Source organism: Myotis lucifugus, unplaced genomic scaffold (genome assembly GCF_000147115.1).
Source record: "Myotis lucifugus unplaced genomic scaffold, Myoluc2.0 scaffold_1456, whole genome shotgun sequence".
NCBI classification, from domain to species: Eukaryota; Metazoa; Chordata; class Mammalia; order Chiroptera; family Vespertilionidae; genus Myotis; species Myotis lucifugus.
In genome coordinates, this window is record NW_005872504.1 from 29,417 (window position 1) to 47,089 (window position 17,673).

The window sequence follows — 17,673 nt, forward strand, 5'->3', positions numbered from 1 at the left end:
CAGGACCAGTTCAAAGGGCTGTGCTGCCACTTAGCAGACACTGAAACCATGCACTTCACACTGACGTTGCCCCATCCCCCACTCAAACAACAGCAAACAGCCCTGGCTGGGGGGCTCAGTTGGTTGGAGCAAACAAATACCCAAATTGGACTAAAGACTTGAATCCACAAATCCAAAAGGCTCAATTAACTCCACGTAGAATAAACCCAAAGAGATGCACACCAACGCACACACTCCAACTTCTGAAAGGCAAAGCCAGGGGGACTCCTGAAGCAGCAGGAGGACTCCCACCTGGAAGGGATCGCCTGAGGATGTGAGCCGTTTCTCAGGCCTGAGGGGTGAAGGTGGATGCAACCACGGAGAGGAAGACGAGGGGGTTTTACGTGATCCTGTGTCCTGCGGTGGATCCTGTATCCTATTCTGTGTCCTGACTGTGGTGCTGGTTAAACAGATCTTTACACGTGTTCTGACTCACCGAACAGTAACCAAATGAAAAGTCAATGTCAGGCTCATAATTTTAAAAATTAAAAGAACTTGAAAAAGCTGGTCATGTTGATGTAAACGGCAAAACTGCAAGATGTGAGCAGAGGGTAGGACACTCTCAGAAACCATCTTCCTCAGAGCCCCTCCTCTGAATCCTTTTGCTGTTTTTGTGTTAAATCCATTTTGCTCATTTTGCCCATTTTTTTTAACAAGCAATGACCTCCACCTTCCCCAAATGCCTGTCAATATGAAGAAGTATGTTTAACTTGTTATATTTTTCTGCCTTAAGAAACATAAAGTATCTTTTCTTAGCAAATGTCAAGTACAATATGCCTAAACATTTTCTTCAGTATTATAAAATAAAACCGTGTGAATAAAACTTTTTTATAATTAATTTCTCATAATAAGTTCTCAGACATAATTTATATGAATATATTTGAAAATTATCTTAGATAAATATTGATCCCAAAAGTCATCATGTTTGGTCATTTTCAAAACCATATTTAAATTGGAAAGTAATTTACCAAAAAATATTTCTGTATCCTAGAGCTCTATTCTATTAAAAGTATTCTCCCATTAATATATTAAGTCATCTTGATTCTAAAGATTTCTTTGCTGAAATACCCATATTAAAATCAAAATGAAAAAACTTGAGCAGACTGTGAACTGACTTCCTATAAGCAGAGCCACCGCAGTAAGTGAACACTTCTCCACCAAGAAAGGCCTCTGGGAGGGAATCGTGCCCATTCTCTCTCCTCTAACGCATGCACATGACTTGTTTTAATGCAGCAATGCCAATAGAAGTATCACTGCCAGAAATGTACACAGGCCTAACAATAAGATTCTGATTAGTGTCACAAAAGATCAAAATATGTATCCATTATAAACTTATACAAGTTGATCTGCAATTAGAGTCTCCAAATATAAACCCCAGAATCTCAATGAGTAAATGAGTTCTCTAACTGGTACCCACTCATGTGTAAGTGAAGTCATTTCATCGTTGAAAAACTCAGCTGTTTTCTATCTATATGACCTCAATTATGTAGAAGGACCCTCAAAAACATATTCTCAAAGGCACATTTACCTAAAAGGTTAAAAGCAGGTAGGGGTGCCCTAACCGGTATGGCTCAGTGGATAGAGCGTCGGCCTTCGGACTGAAGGGTCCCAGGTTCGATTCCAGTCAAGGGCATGTACCTTGGCTGCGGGCACATCCCTAGTAGCGGGTGTGCAGGAGGCAGCTGATCGATGTTCCTCTTTCATCGATGTTTCTAACTCTCTATCCCTCTCCCTTCCTCTCTGTAAAAAAATAAAATATATATATATATATATATATATATATATATTTTAAAAAGCAGGTGATATTATACTACCAATTTAAGTATACTATTTTAGAAATAAGAACATAGATTAATAAACCTAATTTTAAAATGCAACTAAGCTTAGACTTAATTCAACCCACCCAACTCTAAAATGTGTGTGTGTTTGTCAACAACACACTTACTATTTGGTGTCAACAAATAGTATCACAGATAACAAAACTAGAGAACTAGCTCAATAAAATGAGGCAGAGACCTCAAACCACTTAACGAAGACAAGGGTGCATTTTAGGTACTCTCCACACCTGGCCTCTTCTGTAAAATAAAAATATCACTCTTCCAAACCCAAAAACACATGTTTAAGAATTGTTTCTACTTTGAAAACAGGTATTTCTCTCAGCTCAGTAAGTAGAAAGTTAACTCCTTCTGTGTAGTAAAGTATTAAAAGCAAACATAAGTCAATGAGAGAGCCTACAACAAACCAATTATCTATATATATAAAAGGCTAATATGCTAAGTGTCTGTCAGACCAGTCGCTATGACACGCACTGACCACCAGGGGGCAGGCGCTCAACGCAGGAGCTGCCGAGCTGCAGTGACTCGGCAGTGGCAGTTCTCAGGTGCTGCACCCCGAAACCAGAGAGGAGGGAGCCCAATTCCTCGTGGAGCCACGCAATTCCACCTTCAGCCATGTGCTGTGTTGTTGCTGGGGCACTGTTGGCCCCAGATCTGGTTTCCTGCACACTTGCGTTTGCGTTCCACACCCTGTACGACAGCAACTTTGCAGAGTGCCCTCTTGCACTCCAGGACCCCTCAGGATGTCGGGAGACGGTTTCGGCCCAATCCCGGCAGGCCAGCCAAGGGACCCCACCTGCCAGAGGGACCCCGCTCACTCCGCAGACAGCCTTGAGCCGCTGTGCCGTCCCAGGTACGGCCGGCGGGAGGGACTGCAGGAGGTTGGCTCCAGGGCATGTCCGGCCCGTCTTGCCCAATCCTGCCCTGCCAGCCACCTTCTAATTAATTTCCTTTCAATGTGCATGAATCCATGCACCAGGTCACTAATAAACTATAAAATGCCCCCGACTCTTATGTCTTCCCAACTTCTACCTACAAAACCACATGTAATGACATTTACATGATGCAGTTTCTAAAGACACACTGATGTGGGTGCTAATCCACCCAGAAGGGCCATCGTCCCGCTCACTCCCACAGGCTGGTTCTTCTCCGACTGCCTCTGATGGACAGCCCCACCCAGAGCTGGGGCCAGGTCACGGAAGGTCCTGTCAGTAACACACAAGCCGCCTGCTTGGCACCCGGTGACCCATCTAGCAAAGGAGCATCATTTAGAATCAGTACATACGTCCTTTCCGGTGCTCGACTAAGCCCACGGCCTGCTTTGCGGAACACTTGGCAAACCAGTTGTCCCCCAGTAAAACGGTGACTTCATTAGTGTGGACGAGTTTTCCTGGCATGAAGGCAAAAGGGCCAAATGGTACCTATTTAAAAAATAAAATAACAGCATTAAGAACACTGGAAAACACATCTTATGAAACACTAAGCATTAAAAGCTCTGCGCTGAGGTCTCTTTATCTGTACACTAAGGAAAATAAAATGTCAACGTCACAGAAATGTAACACTCTCTTAAAGTTTCACCAGGAAAACCTATAGGAGTTTGTGTTAGGTTAATAAATCAACAGGGGAGACGGCACATTTCATACACCTCAGCGAAATCAGCACTGTCTCGAAGTCGTCATCCACCTGCTTTTTGTTCACTTATACTTTTTGTTCATTCATAAATCTAAATGAAACAACCTTGTAATGAAATATTAATACCTTTGATTAAAAAAACAAAATTATTTCCAATAAAATAGCCATTTATTTTTGCAAAGCAGGAATGAATAAATAAGTAGCTTTAACAAATCTACAAAATGTATAAAATGTTGAGGCCAGTAGAACGGACAACAGCACACACAGTGCCTGGGCTGGTGTAATTAAGAACAGTGTTCATGAAGAACATCCATGCAATGACGGAATCTAATCCAGGGCTTGTGAACAGATGACTATGTCAATATGAAGATCATTTAAACAGAAACTAGGAGGACCTTTTTATATAAAATCAATGTTCTAGGGTTTAATTCTGTGAATTACGCAACAGTATGGCCTATTCCTGCTCTGGCTAACAGGAAGCGACTAAGTGTGATATTTCTGTCATAATTACAGTTTTCTGACATAGTAAACCTGCACACCAAATATGTCAAATTCTGTGCTAGCGTTTCTGCCATGTATGTCACCGTGATGTGGCCATTTCATGTCAGTCTGGGGGAAGGGGAAGAAGACCCACGATGACCACGACTGGTGTGAGTGTGAAGTGAAACAGACGAGCCCATGGCTGCGGCCTGACGCAGGCCCTCGGCGAGGTCATGTGACCTGACGCCGCAGGCACAGGAACACCACCCCTCCCAGGGTAGTGTCTCCACAAGACACAAGGGCCCCGCAGGGGACACGGACCCACCATGATGCTGTAGGACAGCTTGTCGGGCAGGGTGCCGAGCCGCTCCTGCAGGGCGCCGTAGTCGTCCTCCACCTGCTGCCTGTGACAAAAACACCAAACCCTCCATCAGCACGCCCGTCGCTCCTCCGCAGGCCCTGTGCCAGCGCGCGGACAGTGAGAAACCTCGTTCTAGCCATCTGAAGACGGAAATGTTTTTTCATTTACAAATCCAGTTTTCACCAAGTTTCGTGATGGCATGACGCCGCGACACACTTCTCGGGGAGGGCGCCGCCGGGGCTCTGGCCTCAGAAGAGCAGCACTCCCATCCGGAGACTCGTGTCTCCTCTGGAGGAAGGTGCCTGAGCTGAGCGAAACCTGGCAGCTAAGGCAGACAGTGCTGCTGGAGGGAAACGGAAACTGAGAGGCAGGAAGGGGCTAGGGACGCTCCTGGGTGAGTGGACACTGGCTGCCGAGTAGAAACCACCAATAAAACCTGATCAGGGCTCCCGTCCTCAGAAAGCTGGGGGCTGGAAAGTGGGGAGCCATGCCCCTCATCTAGGCGGCTCCTGTGATGAGGGGGGAGAGCCCACAGGGGCGGGAAGAAATCAGGCAGCGGTCAGCACAGGCAGCCCTCCGGCTCTGCATCTGCTTCACGCTCCATCCAAACAGCTGCCTGGCAGTTCATGTCGACAACAAAGATGGGACTTTGCAGGAGCAGAGATGGCCGCCGCCTCTACCTGGGAGCCCCTCGGGGCCTACACCCCCTGCAAGCACAGCCCTTCCCTGGAGATGAGGTTTCCTGAGGGTCCCCCCTAGGGTGCCGGCTGCAGGCAAAACCAGGGCACTGACGTGTTTTAAAGCAGAAGGTTCTGTCAACGTTTTAAAGTAACAAACCTCACCAATTCAGCAAGCAATTTAAAAAGAACATGTAGATGTTGTCAAACTGAAATTGGGATAAATTGCCACGAACCCTCGCTCTCCAGATAATAAAAATGACTTCTACAAGCATGGGGCCTGCTTTCAGTTGACGCCTCGGCTCCCTGAGTCACCAGGGGCACAACCAATACCACTGCCGCAGCGAGTCCAGAGGACACGAGGGACTTCACGTGTCTGCCACTCGCCCTGAGAATATTCCTGCAGTCAGAGTCACTCTTCAACATTCTCCTCTCACGAAAGAGGAAGGAGGAAGATGAGGAACCACACACGTGAGAGAAACCAGGTCTCTCCTGTCAGAGGTCCTTCTGGAACAGGCCTTGCTGACAGACTGCACAGCCAGCTGTGCCGTGCGGGGCTCCAGAGATGGGGCTGTGCGGGCAGGAAATGGGACAGCGAGTGTCTATGAGGCCAACTTGGTGCAACGCCTGCAGGCCGTAGGTGCTTGTTAAACCTACTGTCCGCTAGCAGTTATGTTTTAGAAGAGTGATTTTGCAAATGCTCACACACTAACATTAGCTTAGATGCAAACGATTCCTGGGCAGCTTTGCAAGAAGCTGGTGAAAAACAGTTGTTTACAAGAATTGGGGGTAAAGGAGAGGAGGGAAGCTACACACCATTCACACCCTGAAGCCCAGAATATTCACTCTGCCCTTTGCATGAACGAATCCTTCGAAAGTGCACAGACCAGCATGGTCAGTAGACATCACCCTCTCTGCTCCTTCACTGCGTTGCTGTCACCACCGAGAACGGCTCGGCTGCACGGACTGTGCTGTAGACGAGGCTAACGCCCGGGTCAGCAGCGTGAGGAGCAGCCCGGCCTCCCTGGGGCCTCCTGCCTCCCACACAGTGCAAATCTGCTGCGATTCCTGCTCAGTGACCAACTGGTCAGGCCTCCAGGGCGGCCGCTCAGCCCGACAGCAGCATCCGACCGGCCCCTGGATCATGGCTGCGGCACGAAGGGAATGCCACACCCGAGAAAGCCACCGTGCTCCCAAACAGCACCCCGCTTCCGGGAGAAGACACTGGTTCCCAGGTTTTCATATAATAAGTTAGCAACTTCACTGGCCATTTAGATCCTAGCTATAGCAGGTCCTCATTTAAACCAAAAGGAAGTCTGCTTCCTGAGCCGTATCAGAACTGATTTAGAGGAAGAGACACATTTAACGGGAAAGCAGTTCTGGGGCTTTTCATGCACAGACAAGGTTCCCTCTCGCTGGCAGAGAGACGTGGAGGTCCCCTAGCCACGCCTCTCTGTGTGGGGGGCTCTGTGAAGCTGGAGATTGAGTCTGAGTCCCATGGACCTGCCCCGAACTAAATGCCATGTCCGTCCGTCCTTGCTCGCCAGGCCTGTAGTGCCGGCAACTACGGTGCTGCATCCAACTAGCCGAGCACGTGGCCGCCGTCCACTCAGGCACCTCGTCCTGTGGGTGCGGCACGGGGTGCCATGGACAGGAGGGCGTGCCCTCGCCCTGAAGAAGCCTCCACCTCCACAAGCACCAGCGCAGGTGGTGAGTGACACGAGGGTGCAAATCAGTGTCTATTCTCACTGAACCCAACCCTTCGCTAATTTCCTGATTTCCTGATTAAAACCAACAGAGAGAGAAGCCAACACTAATAAGGCTTCCTCTAGGAATCACTTATAAAACGGTAAATGGTTCACTTTGACCAAATTAGCAGGGCGGGCAGGGATGAGTTCCCTGGCCGGGGACCTGCACTCCGAGCTTTAACCTGACGGATGTGTGATGACAGGCTGCACGGGGCTGCACGACAGGCGTTTACTGGACATGAAGAGGCGCTGGGTTATTCACAGGTGGATCCACGCGGCATAGCCGGAACCCGGAGCAGCAGTCAGAGTGCAGCGCGGGGAGGAGCAGAGTGCAGACTCCGCCCCCAGCCCTGCCTGCAGCCTAGTGCGCTGGAGCCAAACAGCACCTGACACACTAACCAGGAACCATTTCCTCGGAGGTCTCTCAGGCATGAAGAAAAAGCCTCTTAAAATAAATTTAAAATATTCTGTGCTTGATGGTGTCTGAGCAAGGATTCAGTCCCAGCACCGAGGGCAGTCGGCGCTCCTCACTCACCCTGCAGGCAGGAAGCAGGCGGCCTGCGGTCTCCCAGTCACCTCCCCAAACAGCGCACAGGGCACAGGGCACAGCGCACAGGGCACAGGGCACAGGGCACAGCGCACAGGGAAGAGGGCACAGGGCACAGTGCCCAGCGCCCAGCGCCCAGCGCCGCACTGTGACTTCACACCTGAGTCAGCAGCTGGACCGCAGGCTCCGAGCTGGGCGTCCTCAGAGACAGAGGAGGGCTGTGCACCAAGCGCGCTATGAACTCGGGATCAGCACTGAGCAGACAGGACGGCTCGCACTGCAGCTGCTCAGAGGCTCAAACTTCAGGACACGTGCACCTTTCCGCCCTGACTTTCCAGCAGCTGATCCAATTATTATCCCAGTAGAAACATAAGAACTATTCCCAAGTAGAGCTATGATTAGTCTAGTTCAAAAATGTCTGTCTTCATAATATTAATGTTATTCTAACACTAAAGAAAAGAAAGGAGAAAAGAAGGCCCTTAGAATAAACACAAATGGTGACACAACTTCAGGAAATCAGGGAACACGTAAGTCAGCAAACAGTGACAGACGATATAAATGAGCGGCCAAGGCACTCAACATGGAGAGCGCTAGCGGCATTCAGTCATGGGCTCCCCAGACACAGGCACACGCTGCTTCAACGCAGACGGCGGCCGACAGGGTCTCAGAAAAGTGATAAAAGCGCCCTTCACTCACCAGTGCTGGATCCGCTCTCGGCAGCCGGTGACCACCTGTCATGGAAACAGATAACTCCTCATGAGAAACAGGGCATGGCACAGCTCAAAACCCGCGTCGCCGCGAGCGGGCCTTACAGATTCCACGGCGCCTCCGGCCCCATCTGTACGTGTCACCCGCGCCGAGATGGGAGCGCTGGCTCCTGAGCAGCACACTCCATCACCCCCTCTAATGCGGGCTGATAACCGCAGAACAAATTACAGCTCCCGGCTCGGGCTCGGGGCGAAGCCCGCTGCACAGCAGTGAGATGACACACGATATAAGATAACTAGTATTTTGTACAATCTACAGACCTGCTTTCAATGTTACATATTTTGTAGGATACACAAATGTTACAAATAACAAAAAAGCTAATGTAACATCCACGTTTCATCAGTTAAAAAAAATGACAGTAGTGAAAATATTTTATTTTGTCAGTATATCTCCGAATGTTCTCACCTGTGATTTTTATTCTGACGCATTAAAAATGAGTTCAGTGATATCTTTCTACTACATTTTCAAAGGGAAATACTTGGGATAAAGAGATGCTCTGAACAGCCCATTTGTTCCCTCTGTGAATTATGATAAAAGTGTAAGCACCTCATAGCCAGTTGAGCCTATAATACGAAAACAGTAAAATTAATGACAAAAGTTGTTTGTTTCCCTCCGCGGTATTTCAGTAGATTCCCACAATGCTCAGAACACCAGTAAGAACACTAGCCAATAAAGGGGAAGACACTTACATGGCAATTGAAAAGCAACACTGTTTCCAAAGATTATTAATCACTTGCTTTTACATGGCCCATTAATAAACATCTTAAATAATAATTTCAAATGCTGTAGCACCATTTTAGAGACAAAGAAACTAAGGAATAAAAGCCAAAAGGCTCAATACAAAGCCACATGAAAAAAAAAATAGAATTATCTGGGGTTTTGTTTTGTGTGTTTTTTTTTGAATCCTCACCTAAGGATATGTTTAGTTTTTTTTAATTATTGATTTTTTTTTTTTAGTGAAAGGAAGGAAGGGGAAGGGGGTGGGAGGGAGGGAGGGAGGGAGGGAGAGAAACATCCATCAGTTGCCTCCCACATGCACCCCAACCAGGATAGCACCCGCAAGCTAAGTATGTGCCCCGACTGGTACGAAGCCACAACCTTGGTGTATGGGACGATGCTCCAACCAACTGAGCACCGGCCAGGGCGCTGTATCTGGTTTGACACCCACTGCTCTGGCTCACTGTTCTGAACACCGATAACTGACTGTCTGTCTGCTTAATGTTTTACCCAGAAATCACAAGGGGGTGGGGGCTGTCACTAAATCTCTCTAACATTTACTAGTAATTCCTGAAATAACTGTCCTCCTTTGGGACATGTTAAATACGAGGGCAGGAATCCTGCACAGAATGCATGCTGTGATCAGACCCCCAACCACACCCCATTCACTCAGCACAGGGGGTCCGCTGTGGGAGGAGGAGCTCGGAGGATCACTCCCTGAGCCGCACTGAGCAGCGGCGCTGACACCGCCGACCAGGCACCTAGAAGGGCCGGCCGCAGCGACACCAGTCCACCCGCTGTCTCTGATCTGGCCGTCGCTGTGAAAGACACACAGAGCTCCGTGTCCATTGAAAAGAACACCTCTGCCTGGAACCCTTCTGATGAAGCTCCTACTGAACAGCCGTGAAAAGATGAGACCCCGCTGCAGCCGACGCCGGGCTCCACGCATGAGGTGAGCCGGCAGCACCCGAGCAGGGCTTCATTAACCTCCACGCGGAACCTGCCCCGGCTGCATATTAACTAGTTACATATTCATAATCACCTACATTATTTAAAGGGCCTTCGATGAAATGTTCTCTGCAATATCCATTAGTGACGGTGTGAAAGGTCACAGAAGATAGTCTACGGAAGGCTTCCAGGAAAGCTTTTAATTAGTAAATATGTAAATTTGGCACATCCGCTTTTTATGCTTAAAAAACAAGTCCGCGGTAGGATGGCCCGTCTTCCTGCCATCCCCCCCCTGCTCCCCACCAGGTCCCAGCTACCCTGCCCCAGCCCGCCCCTCCCCTGGTCCCTTCTCTTTCCTAAAAATAGTTTCCCAGGAACAGATTTCAAGGATACAACAACAACAAATCTATTTCGTCATTTACAAGGGAAACTTTCACTGCCAAAAAGACTGTCTTACACTGAAGTGTCTACTGGCTACGGGTAGGGTTCAGAACAGAGGTTGCAGCTGGGCGCCATCCAAATACAGGCCAGATATTTTGAGAACCAAAGAAATAAAGGAAAAGGTGAAGGAGGCCCGCACGGACACAGCTCCCATGGCACGTCCACGGTTCTCTCTGCTACAGGACTCAGTCCACGGCTTCCGACAACACCTGAACCCAGGCAGTTGTGCTTACATTGTGAGATATCTGTAGTTTTCCTCGTCACAGCAAGTTGCTGTTTTTTTAATTTAGTAAATTTCTACAATGTAAATGTGAAGGAAAATTTTAGAAGGAAGAAAATCTTATGATTCAAACTTGAGTCTACCTGGGTTAAAAAACAAACCTGTCTCATTTTTCTGTGAAGTTAAATAATTCCAAATAATCTTATTCCCTCTGAAAACGAACTGATTATTCCTTTAACTATTAATAAAGTGACCAGAAGATAGTGAGCCTGGTTCTATAAACAACCCTTGGGGAAAAACAACAAGAAACATTTCGTTACTTTGTGGTCCTTCACACAAGCTTTTTTAAAAAAGATGGCTATCGAGGAACAGGAACTGAGCCAATTCCAGCTTTCTAAGTTAAACCTGCCAAAACATGAAACTGTTGCTCCTGAAGAAAGAAAATCTTATTGAACGGGGCACATTTTTAGAAAAAGAATTGGTCAGCAGGCTTCAATAATTAAAATAACTGACTCCGTCAATTCTGTAATATAATGGCACTTACAGCCAGGAATTGTAAATAAAATATGTCCGTAGTGGAAGTAGAGCACTAAGTCCAGTACAGGGGTCGGCTAGGAGCCGGCCTACCGCCTTTTACGACGCTCTCTCTCTAAGAGTCTTTGCCGACACCCCAGTCGTCAGTCACATGGCACCTGCCCCACCTACCCCAAGAGTAAGGCTAACAGCCAAGACGGCCCCTCATCAACCAGCTGCAAGCAGTTGTCAGGAGGCCTCGTCCTCTCCTGACGAGCGGGCACCTGTGTTCAGCAGTGAAGTCACGCACCCAGTTACAGCTGCCAAGAACCGCTAAGAGGGAAACGGTTTTAAACCGGGTCTCCCAGTCCCAAAGCCCACGCTCACTGCGTGGGACGCGTCCACAGGAAAGCAGCTGTGTGCATCCTCTCTCTCTCTCTCTCTCTCTCTCTGACTCGGCTGCTGCTCCTGCCCTCCCGCCATAAACCCACAGTCACAGTAATGCAGGAAAATCAAGAAAGCTTACATCCACCAATAACAGTCCTTCCTTCTTCCAATGCTTCACTATATCCACCAATAACAGTCCTTCCTTCTTCCAATGCTTCACTCAGCTCATGACCCTCAGGTCAAGCAACTAAGCATTTGTGCGTGCGTGCGTGTGTGTGCGTGCGTGCGTGTGTGTGCGTGCGTGCGTGCTAGAGGAAGAGGGCTGGCCTGTAGTCACTATCACATCGCAGCGTATGTTTGAGGCACTAACCGAGTTACACGTCCAGGATGACAATGACACACGGCCCAGCCAACAAACTGGTTTTCCTTTACGTCGGGGTCCCGCTGACATAGAGGCACATTCTGCTACGAAGGGCTAAGTGATATGTGATTGGTTTTAAGTCAACAAAGCCTACGGGACGCAGGAGTAAGAACGCCTTTGCTCCCGCCTTAGGAAGGCAGGCAGGCCTGGCCTCCGTGTGTAAGTCTCCACTCATTCCCCTTGCGCTCCTGACGTTGGTGACAGTCCGCCAGGGGCATCAGCCGTGCGTCCCCTTGGGAAATCCAAGCCACATTCCAAGTGGCCTGGAGAAGAAGCCGGAGGACGGGTGCTGTGCCTCAGTGGCTCGGAACCTCGCCCTTCACTCCTCACTGTCTCCCTACACTGCACTCCGGATCGCTCCTGCAACAGCCGCGGTGAGAGCCCTCGGACTGCCCAGGCACAGCTCCGAGGGCCGTGCCTCTCCTGCCGGCTGCCCGAGGACTGCCCAGGCACAGCTCCGAGGGCCGTGCCTCTCCTGCCGGCTGCCATCGGCCACGTCCACATGCTGGGTTTCAGTGCCCCGAGTCAGAAAGGAAAAGGGCCTGGAGGCTACGCTGACTGAGCTGACAGCTCCTTAACGGCTGAACTGAGCGTTAGTAAAGGACGTTCTGTCGATTAAGAAAGTAGGTGCACACATGTCGTCACACAGCACCTAAGACGTGCGCGCCAACAAATCAGTAAACACTGCATGTCTCTTAGGGAGCCAGCCTTCTCTGTAAAGAAGGAGGAACTGACTACAGGTTCCTACCAGAAAAAAAATTCAACACGAGCACTAAACTGCAATGCACTGGGGTTCTGTGTAACGCTTGTAAACAACTTCACTTTCTAAATATCCTAAAAGGCAAAAATACCAAAGCTGCTACCAAAAGTTAACTTCAATTATATAGAGCCACTCGCCAAAACACTTGGAGGTTCTTATGCAACAAATATAGCCAGGATGGAATCAACACGACCCTCCTCACCGCCCCTGGACACTGAGCCCGTTTCCTACGCAGGCTGCCCGCACGTTCCCGTATTCACGCCGGTCCCTTTAGCGAGGCCGGACTATGTCTGACATGCCTGCCACTCCCTAAAGAAACAGCTCACTGCAGACGAAACACAAGCAGGAGGACGCACAGGGCTCAGCACCGTCATCTGATAAAAACCAAAGAAAAGACACAATTTCCCAGCAGCCGGGGCAGGCGCAGGGAGGACAGACACTGCCCTCCAAGGAGCAACAGAGTTAGAGCTGGAGCTGACGTCAACAAAAATAAGGAAAAATGAAAACAGAGTGAAATCTTAAAGTGGGAGAAAGTACCCGGACATCCATGATGATGTGCACAGCAAATGTTCGCTCGCTAAGGTGTAACCACTGAAACTCACACGGGGGCACGGGTCAGCCACGTCTCAATAACCCGGCGAGAAAAGACATGCCACAGGGACTGTTCGGAGCAATGTAAGTGCAGGAGGAACGAAAGAGCTACTGGACAGGTATTTTTAAAAAGGTCACGATAAATCAATGTGGGCCCCATAAAATAATAAAACACCAGAGTGCTTAAAGCACACGGAATTCAAGTGCATGGAGCGATAATGCATGCGCTGGGGCAGGTAAATGAGCGCACGTTGCGACCTCTGGGAAAAAGGCCCTCGTAAGAAAGAAGAATAGTAGGCAAAGTGTAGTATAAACATACAGTATACTTAGTGCTAACAAATACATATGAAGTATAGTACTAACGTACCACAGTAGAAAAGAATGTATCAGGAACAAGTTATCAGAGCGGAGAAAACACATCAACAAGGTGTGTTTGAATAAATCAAAGGAAGCCCCTAAAAAGGCAAAGAAAGAACATCCAAGGAGGTGAAACCGCCACCGTGACAGCGATGAGAGTGATACCCACGTCAGTGCAACATGGCGGAGCCGCTGTGGAAAACAGATTGGTGGTTCCTACAAAATCAGACACAGATGACAGGTGAGCCAGCCATCCCACTTCTGGGTATCTTCCCCAAAGAAGTCAAAGCAGGATTGCGAGAGCTGCAGGTCAAGGTCACGGCAGCATTATTCCTAACAGTCAAAATAAGGAAGCAACCCTCGTCCATCGATGGATGAATGAATAGCCAAATGTGGCATATCCATACAACGGAGTATTATTCAGTCTACAAAAGGGAACCCTGCCCTAACCGGTTTGGCTCAGTGGATAGAGCGTTGGCCTGCAGACTGAAGAGTCCCAGGTTCGATTCCGGTCAAGGGCATGTACCTTGGTTGCGGGCACATCCCCAGTGGGAGGTGTGCAGGAGGCAGCTGATCGATGTTTCTCTCTCATTGATGTTTCTAACTCTCTGTCCCTCTCCCTTCCTCTCTGTAAAAAATCAATAAAATATACTTTAAAAAAAAAAGGGAACCCTGATATACGTAGTCTGTGATATGAATAAACACTGAAGACGTTATGCTAAGTGCAATAAGCCAGTCTCAAAAGGACAAATGCTGTATGACGCCACTTATGTGAGACGTCTACAGTCAGACTCACAGAGACAGAAAGTAAATTGGCAGCTGCTGAGGGGAGGGGGGGGGTAGGGGCAGGGGAGGGGAGGGGGAGGGGGAATTGATTCATGTGTAGTTTCAGTTTCCCAAGATAAAAAAAAGTTCTGGAGATGGATGGTGGTAAAATCAATAAATGCATATCCTTGGGTGAGGATTTTTTTAAAAATCTATGAAAAAAAGGGTAGCTATATTTCGGGTCTCCTGTCCTGAAGCAGACCCTTTCAAATACAGTAGCCCAAGCATGTCAAACTCGCGGCCCACAATGAATATTTTTGCAGCCCAGCCAATATAAGTCTGTAAGAAACGTTTTAATAAAAATTTCATAACTTAATTTTTACAATATCCTGTTATACATCATTATTAATAATGAACTACAAGGTTCGCTAATGACTGATGACTATAATCCTGTTGCATTCATTTCCCTTACTCGAAGGTGCACCACTTCTCTCCACTAATACTGGCAGTGAATATTTTAGCAGCATCGTGAGTCTTGTACTAACTTGTTTGGTGTGCACAACAGGAAATATTTCGCTTTCGGAGAACAAGAAAAAATAGGTTTAACTTTGCAAAAAACATCAGCTATTGGTCTTTTGGCTAGAGGAACCAAGGAAGGTGTGGCATTTTTGAGCTGGTACTTCAAGGACAGCTAAGATTTCAAAGTCCCGAGTCCGGCTGAAGTGAAGGTTGAATGAAGAACTCCATACAGGGGGATGAAATGAACACAGGCCCACACGCTAACTAAAAACCTAGACTGTGCTAGCAGACTGAGACCCAAAGAGGACAACGGAGAACATTCCCATTTTAACGTGTCACGAGTTTACAGAATAGGAAAGCAGTGAAAGCTGGTGTGGTAAGTTTACTCATTTGTGCCGCAAACATTTCTTGGGGGTCCAACATGTGCCAGGTACCTGTGCCAGCAAACAGGTAAGAGGTTAAAAATGGCAGCCCTAGCTGGTTTGGCTCAGTGGATAGAGCCTCGGCCTGCGGACTGAAGGGTCTCGGGTTCGATTCCGATCAAGACGCCCAGGTTGCGGGCTCGATCCACAGTAGGGGGCATGCAGGAGGCAGCCGATCAATGATTCTCTCTCATCATTGATGTTTCTATCTCCCCCTCTCCCTTTCTCTCTGAAATCAATAAAAATATATTTTAAAAAATTAAAATTAAAAAAAGAAAAATAGGTTTACTTGCATTATGCTTATTAATTTACAGTTATTCAGTGTCTGATAAGTTAATGTTCAAGAAAAAAAATTTTTTTTTAATATTTTTATATTTTTATTGATTTCAGAGAGGAAGGAAGAGAGAGAGAGATAGATCCATGATGAGAATCATGGATTGACTGCCTCCTGCAAGCTCCCCACTGGGGATCAAGCCCACAACCTGGGCATGTGCCCTTGACTGGAATCGAACCTGGGACCTTTCGGTTTGCAGGCCGACGCTCTATCCACTGAGTCAAACAGGCCAGGGCGAAGAAAAAATATTAAAATGTTCTATTATTTTGTTAACGATGACTCATTTACTTCAGCCCTTTGTATTCAGCATGTCTCTATCGAAATAAACCTACGTTTCTATGAAAATTGAAGCTTTTGTGTTTTTGCGGCCCACATAAACTTCAACCTTATTTGGCCGGTGTTAGCCTTTGAGTTTGACATGCTAGCCTATTTACAGAGACCTTATCACGGCCTGGGAGTGACTGAACCTACCGTGACAGACACGCACATGCTTACTGTACTTGCTTATTTATCAACAAGACACAGGAGAGGAGCCGGGGCAGAGTGATGTCCACTGAGGACAGTTCCTCAGTCCCAGGACTGGGCCTGAAAGGCAGTTTCCAAAGGCAACTGGACACCACCCCCGAGGGCTGTTCCGAGCACCCCCTGCATCCCCCACACTTCAGCCACACGGGCATCAGAGTAAGACCAGCATGCCCCAGGGGAGGGGACACCTCGGGGAGCACTGGGCACACCTCTATGACCGAGGCCAAAGGGATTCTGGGAGCATCACCTTCCGAGGTCTGCCTCGCATTTGCTAAAAGAACAAAAACGTAAAGTTTTGCCAAAAATGAACAAACGGGTTTCAAAAAGAGCCGTCTCTTCTTTCTTCTTTGATTTTTCTCTTAAAAAAAAAATTAAGATCCATGGACCTGCAACTTAAACATGCCAAACCTGTTGCATGTTTAATCCCTCATCTCGAAAAAAGCCGTTTAAACCTGACGGCTGTGTACAGCAGCGATTTTCAGCCTTTTTCATCTCATATACACTGATGGCTGAAATTCTGCTCACACCAGAAAATACAGTGCACTGTGTGCCGACCTGGCCCAAGATAAAGGTACGATCTTGATTCATTCGTTCTAGACGCTACCGCTGTGCTGGCTGCTGTCACTGTATTACTTGGCAATCCAAGTGCCCCTGACTGAATAGCCAGGCATTGCACGTTTTTAAAGTCCTCGCAGCACACCCTTTGCAAACCGCTGGTCTGCGGCATTAAAGACAGGTGCACGGATACCGAGGCAGCCAGCACCGGGCAGGGGAGACCGCAGGCAGCTGGGGGCCAGGTGAAGCAGGGCTGCTCTAGGCCCTGTGAGCACCTGTGTATCTTTGCAGACCTGTGTCCGAGCGGGTTTTATGCAGAAAAGCTCAACAGAGAAGGTGAGCGGCCCCCTCGGTGAGTTTGCAACAACTTCCTCTCCCTCTGAACCGGATGCTCTCTCCCAACCGGACCCGGGACCTGGTCAGCAAATGACACGCTGCTTTTCCACGTCGGAGTCTCAGGCTTTCGGGAGAGCTCGTGGCACAGAATTCAAAGGCGCACCCTGAGCTGGACACGGGGCGCTGGCGCGGCCGGTGGGACTCAGGGGTGGGGATCCGACCTGCGAACCAGGTCCCGGTCCGAGTCCCATCGGGGCGCTGGCTCCATCCCCGTGGGGGGCGCGCAGGAGGCAGCGATGGGTGATGCTGTCATCACTGATGTTTCTCTCTCGCTCCCTTACTCTCCCTACAATGCAATTTTTAAAAACACATAATTATTTAAAAACAAAAAACAGTCAGGCTGTCCGTCTTCAGCGGGTGCAGGTCTTCCTTCAGTCCGTTCGGAGATGCAGGGCTTCCGTCCCTCTTCGCCGGGCACCGTTCCTTCCGTGGCGGCCGCGGGGAGAACGGAGCCTCCACTCCGACCGGCCCCGCAGCCCGTGCACGCGGCACCGGCGCGCACCTGGTGCACGGCAGGTGGACAGTTACCCAGCAGCCCCCTCCCCTCGGAGGTCAAAGGGCGGCGGACAAAAGACAACAAGAGCACGTGACAAAAGTTTCTCCGTCACTTTCCGTCTCCTCGGGGCCCGGAGGCCGCGCGCGTCCCGGACGCGGGGTCGGGGCGAGCCGGGCCCGGACGGCGGGGCTGGACCGGGGTTCGGGGTCGGAGGGTCAG

The 17,673-nt window shown here is 48.8% G+C and overlaps 1 protein-coding gene across 1 annotated transcript in view; it reads right to left on the bottom strand.

Moving 5' to 3' along the window:
• LOC102423975 (unconventional prefoldin RPB5 interactor-like) overlaps positions 1–17,673 on the bottom strand; it is a gene marked incomplete at its 5' end in the record, with an annotated part of 43,714 nt that overhangs the window by 12,480 nt on the left and 13,561 nt on the right. The window contains 3 exons of the mRNA XM_023748502.1: positions 3,160–3,295; positions 4,312–4,390; positions 8,016–8,050. Of these exons, the coding sequence (XP_023604270.1) occupies positions 3,160–3,295; positions 4,312–4,390; positions 8,016–8,050 (250 nt within the window). The remainder of the gene's footprint in view (positions 1–3,159; positions 3,296–4,311; positions 4,391–8,015; positions 8,051–17,673) is intronic.